General features: G+C 36.9%; 1 protein-coding gene across 1 annotated transcript in view; it reads right to left on the bottom strand.

The window, feature by feature from the left end:
* Positions 1-1,888: 1,888 nt before the first annotated feature.
* Positions 1,889-14,690, bottom strand: part of LOC140147414 (intermembrane lipid transfer protein VPS13D-like) — a 191,383-nt gene continuing 178,581 nt past the window's right edge. The window contains 7 exon segments of the mRNA XM_072169194.1: positions 1,889-3,531; positions 5,169-5,293; positions 6,055-6,212; positions 8,352-8,605; positions 9,481-9,690; positions 11,270-11,437; positions 12,361-12,610. Of these exon segments, the coding sequence (XP_072025295.1) occupies positions 3,412-3,531; positions 5,169-5,293; positions 6,055-6,212; positions 8,352-8,605; positions 9,481-9,690; positions 11,270-11,437; positions 12,361-12,610 (1,285 nt within the window). The 3' untranslated portion in view covers positions 1,889-3,411.

Genomic DNA, 14,690 nt, shown 5'->3' with positions numbered 1-14,690 from the left:
ATCTGTACCATATTCAAAAAAATTGATAAAAAACACAGGACAGGCTTTCAACATAAATACATAACCCTACTCTAACCTTATCCCCAGACTTAAAGCCATATTGTAACATTTGCTGAGGAGGATGCCCTCAATATTTTTCAAAATTATGTATTTTACACAATTATAAGGTACTTCATTAAACTAACATACCCTGCAAAATTCAAGACCTTAGGTGCTGTAGTTTTGTCAAAAAACGTTGTTTAATTATTACGATGGAAATATTAATCAAACAGGTATATGCTATGTTCATAACACAGTACGTACATGGCGTGCATGACGGTTAATACACACATCATAGGATCTTTCTGTTGCTCAACCGACAGAGTGACACGCACTGGTGACATCAGGGCTGGTAGTAAATTCTAAGTTTCTTTGCTTTACCTCACTTGTCTGGCTCAAAATTAAAAGGGACATATTTGACAGTAAAAGCTAACATTTTATGGAAAAGAAATCCCAATCTATTTTGTATGGAAATGTTACAATATGGCTTTAAATAACATGTTTAATGGTAAACCATAGTATATTCTAACCTACAACATCAGTCCAAGTTTCGGTTCCTATTAAATTGCTATATATGAAACACTTTCATAACATAAATATTGTGGCTATGAACATCCTTACTATTATAATTTTATGTATTATACAAAGAGGAAGGGAAAACTGCAGAATGAAATTACTATACTACAACGTAAAAAATAACTTTGCTGCAACACTCTTTTTGAAGAATAACATAAAAATGTATGTTTATTTCTTCATTGACTACATGCTAGTACCGACGGTTTGAAGCACCAAAATGTTAACTCCTGTAAGGCTGCCTGGAACACAAAAAGGTTAACTGCTTTTGTTTAACCTTAGCAGCAAGCCATTTTGTGCTCCAGGTAGCCTTTACAGTTAAGCTGTTTGTGCTCCAAGAAGTCAACAGTTATGCATACTAAGTATATAATGTCCTCCAAGGATCAAGCTTGGTAAAAAAACATCAAAACACAAAATATTCTAGCTTTTGAACTGTTACATATTTCACCTATATGATATATCCTCACTAAAAACACCTTTCTGCTGCTACCGGTGTCATCATGAATATCTCATACTGTAAAGAGGGATATCTCATCTTTATGAATTTTTTATGAATTTTAACTGTGCTGAACAATTTGTGTGTTTCTTTATCCACAGGTTCAAACAGCTAATCAATAAAGCTTACGGGTAAAGAAATGTATTTGTGGCCTGAAATTAAAGTCTAAATTATCTGCTAAAAGCATGAAAATAAAGACCACTAAAATGTTCTGCTATACCGTACACAAATCTATATGATCAAACAATGAAACACCAGTTATTAGTTAATTATCATTATCAGAATTCAATATCAACAGCATGCTAGTGTTGTTGACATCACACATGAAATATCTTAGAAAGGAACTATATTACTTATTCTATTACCTCCACGACCCATTATTCAAAATCGCGCACTGTGATTTGTTGCAAAGCGTCACGTGAGAGCCCATTATTCTGCAATAATGGGTCGATCGCCGTAACACATTCTACGCACAGCATCACGCTTGGTTATGCGTGCAATATTTCCGCGATATGCGCTGTCACTTACGCGTACGCGCTCTACCTTGAAGTAAACAACTTAAAATATTTGTGCCAAAAAATGATATTTTCTCTTAAATCGCACTATTTTCTGGTAATAGAATAGAAATAAAGGGTGCAGCATTATCCTTTACGCAAATAATGTGTCCTCGGCAGTAAAAGCGTTTAAATAATGGGTTCGGCTGCGCCTCACCCATTATTTACGTTTTACTGCCTCGACACATTATTTGGGTGTAAAGGATAAAGCATTACCCTTTATTACTTATTATTACATTTCATTACTATTATTAATTATTATTACATTTTATGGGGATGAAAGCAACTTGCATAATGTACAGAGTACACATTGAAATTCACACACCATAATACAATGTATAAAAAAGTTGGGTATGCTGGGCTGCTTATACAATATGATTCAAAAACATGGTCCACATTCACAGCATGAATATGTGCACCATGGAAGGAAATCAATGACTTCAAAATAAGTCGGTTTATCTAATGCTGGTTTCATACTTTCTACCGCTTGCCGTTGAGCGGCGTGACGCTTCATCATGCCGCTTGAACTTTTCTGCAAGCGGAGCGGCACGCCGCTGAGCGGCAGCGGCATGACTCTGAAAGCCATTGTTGCCATACGTCACAGCAGCACCACTCCGAGTTGACTTGAATTCAACTCCCTGTGGTGAAGTGATCGATATATCGGCTTGCCGCTGGTCACCGCTAGCGTTTCTGGTGCGACTGCGCAGTGAAGCTTTTAAAATCATCTTCAGAGCAGCAAGTGGCAGGAATGTATGAAACCAGAAGGTCTCTGTTGACTACAGTAATTTTGAGATCAAATTCCCTGCATTTTGTAAGATGGAGAAAAAATGTCATGGAGAACAATCCATGAGAACAGAATTGTAGATGGTCTACTTCAAATACTGCATTTGACCAAATATTAGCATCCCGGTGGACCTTCTTGCAACTGTTGAATCGCCCTTTTCAGTGCAAAAATGTAAGTCGCAGGAAACACACATCTCGTGCTGTGATATTTGTTCTATTAATTATCCCAAAGTTACAATTTGTTTTGCTCAGGCTGTCAATGGGCTCTTCCATTTAAAATCCACACTCCATCTGTGGACAATTTTGGAAATATCTTCCACAGTGGAAGTATTAATTTCAAAAGGAATGAACACATTAGGCAGCTCCATTTGAATTTCATACAGCCTCTGAGAAAAATTCAAACTGAATCTTCCACTGAGGGAGGGCAAGTTTCAAATGGAGCTGCTACTGTGTTTATTCCATTTGAAATTCATACTCCCCCTGCAATCTTCCACAGGGGTAGTGTGGATTTTAAATGGAATAGCCCAATGCAAAGTTTAACATTCATAATGTACTATTAAAATAAGATGAGCCTCCTGAAATGATTTACTTAGGAGCACTAATTAGGTTAAATACAGTACCTATCACTTTTCCACACAGTTCAATTTTAGTGCAACATATTCTTGAAAACTTTTTTATAAATATAATACTCTCAACAATTTAAATGCATTTACTAAAACCTTGGGAGCATGGCCAAGAATTCTGACCAACCAAAGGTTAGATGACATGGTTTTGACCTTTGACTTGTGTAAGAGTACACTCAGAACTTGTCACCATGTGCAGCAAGTCACAGTGTATAAATACATTATGTAAGTTGTTAAAATCATGAGCTGTCACAACCATCTGACTTAGTGGTACATCAACGTTGTCTACTTCAGCGGTTGAGACAACATTTACGATGGAGTTGCGCTACACTGGAATGGTGTGTCACGTGGTGTAACTTGGACCTGGTAATTCTAGTCGAAGATTTTCATCTTCATTGTCGACAATGACCTGTTGTTTGAGCTCTTCAAAGCAGCTCTTTGCATAGTTGATTTGTTGAGAAACCTATAAGAAGAAAAGCAATAAACAAAAGGGTTATGAAACAAAATAAAATGGTAAATCATAACTTGAAATGACCACTCTCATACAATTATGTACAGGATGTCCCAGAAAATATTACAGGGTGAATGAATTTGGACATAAGTTGAGAAATAGCGATCGGAATCAAAAAATTTAAAAAGCAGTGCGTAGCTCAGTTTATTGTGCATCATATATATGCAAACTTTATTTGATTCAGTTGATCAGTTCCTGAAGAAATGAACGATTATATAATGCGTGCAGCAATGCAATTCATTTCAAGGTCGATCAATAGGTGCTTTTTTCATACTCCCTCACCTCTTCATAAAGTTTATGTATCTCATTAAATTTAGATTAATTAGAGAATAAAGGTATTGTTTTTAGTCACTGGAGTGCATCTAACGTCTCATATTTTATTTATTTATTTTATTTATTTATTCGTTATTTATTCAGGAAAATTCCATTAATACAAAAGTACTGGTCTCCCTGGAAGCCCTGATAACAAACATATAACATTGATATTATACATATAACATTATAAGAATATGAATAATATACAAACATGGAAATTTAGAACAAGTTCAAATATAACATGGGCGACATCATTATTTAAGTAAAATTTACCTTGTTGTTTTACGCCAAAAATACTGATGTCGCGTGTTATATGAGACGATAGATGCACGACAGCGGCTAAAAACAATACCTTTATTCTCATTCTTATACACTTCAATTCAAATAAATATATTAATCATTAAGTATACCAAATTTTAATCAAATTAAATCCTACATTTTACAAGGAATTACCTAGGGCTTAGAATTGATCACTCCCGTTATTCAAATAGCGTGTACGAGTATCGTGTCGACATGCACACACTAAAGTGTGTGATATCGTGTCATATCACACGGGTAAGAACCAATAAGATTGCAAGAACATTCTCAAGTGTTGAAGAATCTATTTCATCATTGAAGGTGAGCATCCTGAATGTAATTTGTGATAATATAGCAAGGTTTTCCACCCTAGATACATACACATCTGAGAACATATATTTATTTGCTTTAAACCAAACTGTTTTTTTTTCTCTAGTACATGCAATGACTTCAATGCGCATTTCGCTGGATGTAGCTTCAAAACACATTACTTCATATTGGCTCACCAAAAATGCTGGCATACACACATGCACATTTAAAGGGTGACAACTCTCTAGTCCGAAGGTTCCCTGGTCCAAAGGATCCTTACTTAAAGTTTCGCTAGTCCGAACACGTAATTTACCATTCGCTATAGTCCGAATTCTGAAAAAGGTTCGCTAGTCCGAAGTAATAAATAAGGTTCTCTAGTCCGAATATAGAATAAGGCTCGCTAACCCTAACCCTAACACTAACCCCAACACTAACCCCAACCCTAACCCTTATTCTATATTCGGACCAGAGAACCTTCGGATTAGCGAACTTAATTTGGTTTTCGGACTAGCAACCCTTCGGACTAGAGAACCTTTGGACTAGTGACCCTTCGGACTAGAGAGAAGTCACGATTTAAAGACTCTGATTAGGTGTGTGCACGAAAAAAACTACCTCACTGAACTGACTGCACAAGAGACAAGCAGTACAATCATCTCTATGTCACTTACTTTTTTGGCGATTCTTTCATTATCACATCTGACTCGGGGCCTCTCCTTGGTGGCTCCTCCACTGTGACTATGTATTCCTAACTCAGTACTTGCTTTCTTGGTTACTTCTATATAGTATTTGCTCCCTGTATAAAGAAAATATATTGACACTTATGTTTAGAAAGGCCCCACTTAAACTATCCACCCGTTACAATGAGTAAAAATCAAAGAGTACAGACTTAATTCCACCATGTTTGCGTATTGGTCATGGGGGCAATTTAATGTACCTCCCGAATTATTTTTCTATGCGCCCAGCAAACTTAGATCAAAGTGCATGGTTATTTTTGGGACAGTCTCTGTTAAAAAAGGACAGTTGACAAGGATTGCTATCATCTTTAACAACATATCTATAAGTCCAAAACTTTCCACGGGGTGATACTGTCGCTGACAAATATTATAAATTATATAACTCATACAAAATTCTTGTCTTTTGATTGACCAATTACTATTGATTATTTTAGCAAAAAGAATAGTCCATTTTCCACTCACGCGCAACTACCATGGCAATGCTGACAAACGCGAGCACATAGCGCTCGTGGTGACCACCTTGACTTGCCAATTATAGGTGTGGGTGTTGCTTCTAAAATAAATATAGTTAAGATATTTGTAAATTTATTTTGTTTTTATAATTTATAAAATTAAGTGAAAGAAAAGGAATTTATATATGAGTTATATATAACCAATATTGAATGTTTTTATTCGTCCAATGGAAAGAATATTTTCATTTAGTGAAATATGATTTGCAACTTGGCAAAGCCTCGTTGAATAGAACAGTCCATATTTCACCTCATGAACATATTCTTACCACTGTACTCATAAACATTCAATATTTGTATACTATACTTACTCTCTGGTAGGTGCCTTGCATGGTACAGCTCCAAGTGAGTGACTTTGAGTACAGGTTCCAATGAAGCGGACATAGAGAGGAAATATGTACACTCGCTAGTAATGAGTACCTGCATACCATCACTGGGATTAGAACGTAATGTATCCATAGCAAAGTACCTGGATAAAAGTAAAATGGGAAAAATTTCAGATTAGCAAAGAGCACAGAGAAAATTAAGCCAACTTCAAATACTTGTAGCAGGGTTATTCTAACATGCCAATAAGGCGTACAGATGTGTGACCCTTGAGTCACTCCAATACAGTGCTACCCATACTCGTCCAAGCATATCAAAATTGCATCCTTTTTAATAGCTTATTTTGTTAATTCAGAGGAAGATGTGCTAAAGATCATAATGTCTGCTTCAATTACATCATGTCGCCTAGATCCCCTTCCAGCTTCGCTTTTAAAGTTGTGCTTACATGACCTGCTGTCGACCATTACTACCAACGTAAATGAATCTCTTTCCACTGGCGTCGTACCCTCGTCTCTTAAGCATGCTTGCATCCGTCCGCTGCTAAAGAAACCTGGCCTGGACAGTGACGTGTACGCGAACTATCGTCCAATCTCCGATTTGCCATATTTAGGCAAAGTTATTGAGAGAGTCGCCGTTCTGCAGCTACAATCTTATCTTACGGACAACCACTTACATTCCCGCATTCAAGCCGCTTACAGACGTCATCATAGTACGGAAACCGCCTTATTACGTGTCCAGAATGACATCTTAAGTGCCCTTGATCAGCGCCAAGAGGCTTTTCTAGTCCTCTTGGATTTCTCGGCGGCATTTGATACAATTGATCATGGTCTCCTGTTTCGCCGCCTTGCCACACGCTATGGAATACAAGATACTGCCTTAAGCTGGATCCAGTCGTACATGAGTGGACGACTCAGTCTGTTGGCATCAAAATGTTCTCTCTGATGCACTGCCATTAACCCACGGTGTCCCCAGGGATCGGTTGCTGGGCCGCTGTTATTTACACTCTATAGTGCGCCTTCATGACCTCATACAATCGCATGGTGTCAGTAGCATAGTATACGCAGATGACACTCAGCTATACTTGACATTCAATCCTGAAGATCGAGGTCCGCAATAAAGAAGATTGAAACCTGCATTGCTGATATACGATTTTGGTGTTCAACCAATAAGTTGGTTCTCAATGATAAGAAGACTGAGTTTATCCATTTCTCCTCTCAGTTCAGCAAGTCACCTGCAGTGAATTCCCAATTATCCATCGGTGAAACCGTGATTCAATCTTCACCACGAGCTCGTAATCTCGGAGCTGTTATGGATTCTTCACTTCGTATGACAAATCATGTGGATAATCTTTGTAGATCTGCTATGTGTGCCATCAGAAAAATCGGTCAGATACGACAATATCTGGATAACAACATGACTTGCAGACTAGTACATGCTTTCGTGACATCGCGGCTGGACTCCGTCAATTCCCTCTTGTATGGCTTATCTCAATCTGCAATCGCGAAGATCCAACGTGTTCAAAACACCGCCGCTCGTCTTGTTTTGTGTGCATCTCGCCGTGAGCACATTACACCTCTGCTCTGTCAACTGCATTGGTTACCTGTTGAATACAGATCTATGTTTAAGATCCTGTTGCTCACATACAAAGCCATGAATGAAATGGCGCCTGCGTTTATTTGTGATCTTGTTAATCTGTATGTTCCTACAAGACCGTTACGATCGTCATGTGCAACACGTCTCCAACTCGCTCGCTCTAACACGAAGTTCTACGGTGATAGATCCTTTGTAGTCGCTGCAGCAACTCTGTTGAATCGCCTGCCCACAGATGTCCATCAAGCTACATCTCTGCCAATGTTCAAGTCAAGATTAAAGACACATCTTTTTCGCCAATGTTTTCACGCTTGATATGTTTTTGCTTTTCGCCTATTTCATTTGTTTCTTATTTCTTAATGATGTATATTTATATTTTAATGGGTATTTTGTTTTTACGTACACATGTTTTATTTGTAAAGCGCCTTGTGGTCTTTGATGTAATGCGCTATATAAGAATAAATTATTATTATATTATTAATTGCAGCAAATGTTGGCAAAAACGTAGACACTATATTATATCAAAACTTCTGAGCTTTTTTTATGTTTTCTTACATGAGGCCTGCGCAGACAGACATAGTGCTCCCCAGGGCATGACAAAGTGGAAGTGATCTATTTATCATGACAGCAACAAGATGGCGACACATTACACTAGATTTGATCCCAGCAATCTTTGCTAACATTACATGCTCACCTTTCTTGTTTCCCACCTTCACACAACTTCTGTACATACTCCAATCCCTTGGCGTCAAACCTAGAGTACCTCGGTAGCATACCAGCCGGATTGGCACAACATCTATGTGGTCTGACCTTGGGTGGCATTACGTGACTGGCGCTGCTGGTAGAGCTACGCAGAGCTGCCATGGTACCTGAGGCAAAGTCTAGAAACCCTGCTGTGGGTTTGGTTACTGTACCTATGATGCCTTTGGCCATGCCTGGAATCAAACCCTGTAAAAGAACACATAAACAGGTGATTAATTTACAGTACTTATTAAGTAGGCCTACTTATTATACACATGTACTTTACCAGCCCTATTACATGAAAGATTTTGTTCAGTTATAAGATGCACAAAATTAATGTTCCATTCTTATCCATTTCACACTCTCTGACTCACTTATGAGGGTAAAAAAAATTTCACTGGCAAGTTTGATTGATACATGCATGAGGGTGTTATGTTGGGTGAATGGTTTCTTTGTATATAAAAGTAAAATAATTCATGTAAGTTCCCATAACCTGGCAAATTAAAGAGATAAGTTAATATGTCTGATACTAAAATAATGAGTTTTAAAACATTTGACCATAGTTCTGATCTGATGCTAGAGAATTGAAATTCCTAAGTCAGTTCCAGACTGTGTGTCCACACGACTCCATCTAAGGCTGTTTACAACAGAAAACTGATTGTGACCTCATCAGTGGTGCCCAGAATTAAACCATATTAAATATGTTTAATTTTTCTTATTTCTCACAAACTTGAAATTGCTTACCGAGAGGAAGCTTTCATCCAGTATTCTCTTGGACGTCTTCAGCCCCAATATTTGGCATGTTGGCATATTAAATATGATTAATCCAAGGTCATAGGTTATGCTCAGTGCTCAAGAATTGCAAAATGGCATGTTCACATGGCGGTATCACTTGAGGACCACTTGAGGACCACTTAGGGATACCGCTAAAATTCCCTAGATTTCTTGGAGATAAATTTGGGGGAAAACTTTGGGATTATAATCCTGAAGACAGTTCACACACAGGAGCTTCTCTTGAGAACCACATTGCTTAAGCAAAAGGCCCTCCATGTGAACGTGCCTTATGCATCAGCCTGACTCACCTCCACAAGGCCATCTTCAGCAACACCCCTATAGGTCTGTTGGAAAACACTTGTCAATCCACCAACAACACCAAATGCAAATCCTCTCACACCAGCCTTGAGATGTCCAGCACTACTACCATCATGTGAAGCTTTGATAGCATGCCTCACATCCCTGTGTCTGCTATCCATAGCTACTGTACCCAAGCCATCCGATAATGTACTGGTTACCTGTGACAAAAGAGTTACAGTTCATAGAGAATTATAGACATCGACACCAATTGGTCCTGTCCAGTATTTCTTTAGATGTAGATAGATACTAGAATAACCATGACAAATCATTTATACACAAATGCGCTAGAAAAGGATTTAATAGTGTATTTACTATGCAAATAATCACTTTCCTTCATCCACAGTGTATCGGGAACTAACCCTTTGTTATGCTAAATAGCCTTCCCAATTTTCGTGTTGAAGGCCACACTCTCCATACTTCAGTAAACATCAAAAGAGAAGCTAGCTGTCAAAAAATGACACAGAATTTCTTGCGCATTTGTGTATAACAGTCGTGTAATGCATTTCTTTTTCAAATTTAACAGTTGATGCACTGAATTAATATCCTTATATCAAAATCAAGCCTAAGATATGCTTACTATACTATGATCAGCTCGAAATAGGCAGGACTCATAACATCGTGGATTGATATAGAATAGCATACACACAGCTGGACGCAGCACTTACACAAACTACACTGTCATGCCTTTACGCAGGCATAAGTTGGAATTTTATTGATGAGCACAGGAACAAAAACCAAATAATTCTTGCCTATTATGAGCTGTTCTTAGTATAAGTACTGGACTGGCTTAGAGACATACTGTAAAAAGTAGTAAAGCAGCAGGTAGGGTTTACACTGGGAATTGCTTTATATTGCTATATTATAAAGTAAAAATTATCCAGAAAACAGGACAGGTACATTAGGTGCTTCTATTTACTTAGTATGTATTTCTGTGTTTGAACTTAAAGTGTTTTATACTGAATAACATATCAATTCAGCCTTCAAGCTGCCAATTTTGTGATTTTTTTTAATACTTGAAATAATAATAAACAAATAAATACATTATGACTTTAAAATCAAATTATTTAGATTTATCTATTGATTGATGGATCCATAGATTGCTTGACTGATTGGCCAATTGATGCATTGATGGATCCATAGATTGCTTGACTGATTGGCCAATTGATGCATTGATTGATTGATTGATGGATCCATAGATTGCTTGACTGATTGGCCAATAATATTGATGCATTGATGGATCCATAGATTGCTTGACTGATTGGCCAATTGATGCATTGATTGATTGATTGATTGATTGATTGATGGATCCATAGATTGCTTGACTGATTGGCCAATTGATGCATTGATGGATCCATAGATTGCTTGACTGATTGGCCAATTGATGCATTGATGGATCCATAGATTGCTTGACTGATTGGCCAATTGATGCATTGATTGATTGATTGATGGATCCATAGATTGCTTGACTGATTGGCCAATTGATGCATTGATGGATCCATAGATTGCTTGACTGATTGGCCAATTGATGCATTGATTGATTGATTGATGGATCCATAGATTGCTTGACTGATTGGCCAATTGATGCATTGATGGATCCATAGATTGCTTGACTGATTGGCCAATTGATGCATTGATGGATCCATAGATTGCTTGACTGATTGGCCAATTGATGCATTGATTGATTGATGGATCCATTGATTGCTTGACTTATTGACCAATTGATGGATTTGATCTTACCTTTGCAGCAGTATTTGAAAGGCCATGTGTGACATTTTTAGCCAGTCCAGATACATTGCCCTCCATAATGAGTTCCTTGAGACCATCTTGAATGTCTTGCATTAGGCCTATGGGGTTGCCTAAGAAATCCATGGCACCTAGTAGCTTCAGAGCCTGACTCTTCAGTTCCTGGAAAAGGAGAAATGATATGAATATGAATGAACATAAAATTCTTCCCATCCTCCCACGTTTGTCTCCATACAGGTAAACAGCATTGGATTACACTGTGGAAAGACAGTCTGTGATTGGATACAAATCTACAAATTCTTTATTTTAGCATCTCACCCACTTTCTGCTGAGAAAATGAGCAACTGGTTTTGACATGTTTAGGAAACTATACTCATTTTGGTATGCATGACATTACAGTTTTGCTGTGTTTCCTTACTTGAAAAATTGAGTTCCATTTTATTGATACTTTTCAGGTTATGCGAAGATGTACAAACTAACTGAACATTCATTGCCACACTGTGATGTTGATATTAATATGAATGTAGTCCAAATGGTGAACACCTTACTTACCTTGCATATATTATATAGAGCGATGCTTTTATCAATAATGGTTATGCATAAAGATTGAACCTATGTCCCATACATTGCTGTAATCTAGCCATTAAAAATTGTATCTATTGTTTCTGGCTGAACAAACTGGTGTATAAAACACAGGTTGTGGTACTGAATGCAGTTATGACATGTTATTGTCACATGTCTGTGATTATCCTTACGCTAATGTTCCATTTAGGTGCTATAGCGCAAGGCATTCAACTGAGTGCGTAGCAACAGAGCCCGAATAACCCCTCTGGATAGTATACTAATAGCAACAGAGCCTGAAAGTAGTACTAGGTACACGTATGACCAATTCATTTTTGACCAATGAAATGGACTGTTTCCAACTGGTCAATAAACAAATTGGTCAGATTTCAATTACTCATCTCCAGCTATGAATTAAATTTTTTACTTTATCCAGTGTCTTTAACACACACAGCAACACCTGCAGTCTCCAGATACTCTTTCATTTCACAAAATCTGACATAAAGTTGCTCTTGAAAACTTACCTCTGTATAATGCTTGGCGATTGAATCCACCAAGAACTGCTGAGTCTCAAATGCATGCAGCCTTGTGTATGGGTCCAACGACACAGGTGCATCTTCAAACTGCACCAGGAATAATCCCTGGTATTTCTTCAGTCTCTGTAAATCTGGGGGCAACTTTGGGGAGGTGAGGACGGACAGTTTGAATTCAGTAGCATTCAGTTTCAGTGTGTCGATGAAATATCGTTTGGCTTGAGTTTCTGAAGAGGTTGACCTGTATGAATTAAAGAAAGGAGAAATAATAAAATAACTTAATTAGATATTATATCAGACAAGATTTTCATAGTTTCTTCAAGGATCATTCAGTGATCCCAGTGAAAGTGCAAAAAAAAAAAAAATTGTGTATAAATTGCCGAAAAGTAAAGGGTAAGTCATTAAAATTAGGTATTTTTGAGATGAAAAATTGGGCAAAAAACAATGAAAGCAGCAGTATTGACAAAGTTCGTCTAACAATGCTTCAAACGTTTTAATAAAATACCATTTTAAACACAAACCAATGCATACATACTTCCTTCTTCGGTTAAAATAGGGGTTTTGCTTCCAAGATCAGAGGGAACTTTAAACACTCTCCCATGAAACAATAAAAAGTGCCCAAACTATTTTAACATGAATTGTTGACATTTTTTGTCTGCATTTTTTAACTTGCATTGTATTGGCCATAACTCAAAAACCGTACAACCTAAATAAATGGTATCTGCTCATGGTGAAATGCAACATACATAGGAATGAGCAAGCATGAACTTAAGGGATCTAAAATGAGCGTTTATTGCGTTTCGACGGTATTTTTTGTGGGACATGAGAGCACCTCAGACCTATCGAATTGCATTCTGAATACGAAGCATGTCTTTCTGATATCAAGTAATTTTCATTTTTTGAAAATCACAATATAGTACAAATTTTATGACAAATTATAAAATTTTGATATTTTTCAAATGTTTGATATACAACAGTCCTCGAAGTAAATTATTTAAATCTAATGACATATTCTTAAAGTGTATGTAGCAGGGAGGAAAAGCCGACGGTCAATTGAAAATTTTGACCTTTCATATTGAAGATATGGATTTTTTCCCAAAAGACCTAATTTTTTTTGGTGTTTTGGGAACAAAATCCATATCTTCAATCTGAAAAGGTCAAAATATTCAATTGATCGGCTTTTCATCCCACCTACATACACTTTAAGTATAAATCATCAGATTTATAAAGTTTACTTCAAGTACTGTTAAATATCAAAAATATCAATTTTAATGATTTGCCATAAAATGTGTATTAAATTAAGTAATTTCAAAAAATCAAAATTATTTGATATCAGAAGGACAATCTTAGTATTCAGAATGCAATTCGATATGTCTGATGTGCTTTAATGTCCCACAATAAATACTGTCCAAACGTTCATACCCCAGCCCTTAAAGGGTCATTCAGATATTTGTGCTCTAAAATGTTGTTTTATGGTGACCCTACACACAAACAAATCAAAATTCAAGTTTGAGGAAACATCATTTTGGCATGACCCATGAATCATAATTATTGTTATTTAGTACCTTCCCAATCCTGAGATTACAATTGCAATTACACCTTCAGAGTTGAAGTTCTAGATATTAATTTATTTAGCATTAGAATGGCATGCAAATTAGTGCAAATCTTATCAGACAGCAATATACTTTTATTTTTGAGTAGTCAGGGTGGCTGGGAGGCTATGGCTACCCCATTTTTTGAAAAAAAATTGTTGTTTTTCTAACAGCTTTATTCACATTTTGGCCCTTATCTATATTTTGGCTGCTCAATTTTTTGATGGCCGCCCACATTTTTCATCCTTGCTATGGCCCTGTGAGTAGTGGCATCAAAGCTGATGTAAAATAATCAGAACTTGCATTTTTTTTTCAAAATGGCTGTTTTGTCAAAATAAACATGTTGATGCAACTTGATTTTGGTAGTTTGTATAAAATTATAAATGTACCAAATAATGAAGTCAAAATAAAGTAAAACATTCTAAAATTGTCAGGCAACCTCGTTCACAAAATATGTGAATAATATGTAAGTAGAACATGCAAACATATGAGTTCATGTCAGTAGTAACATATCATTCATACTCAATCACAATACCAACAACTTCATCCTGTACCTGAATGGATGGATTCATAGAGTACTGCACAGTCCATAGGGTATTCCAATTGAAATCCTTACACCCCTATGGAAGACATGACAATAATCGCCCACACAAGGAGTGTGAATTTCAAATGGGATTACCTGAATGGGTGACTCCAATTGAAATTCACACTCCTTGTGCAGGAGACTTA

Source organism: Amphiura filiformis, chromosome 1 (assembly GCF_039555335.1).
Source record: "Amphiura filiformis chromosome 1, Afil_fr2py, whole genome shotgun sequence".
Classification (NCBI taxonomy): domain Eukaryota; kingdom Metazoa; phylum Echinodermata; class Ophiuroidea; order Amphilepidida; family Amphiuridae; genus Amphiura; species Amphiura filiformis.
This window is presented reverse-complemented; position numbering and strand designations above follow the sequence as displayed.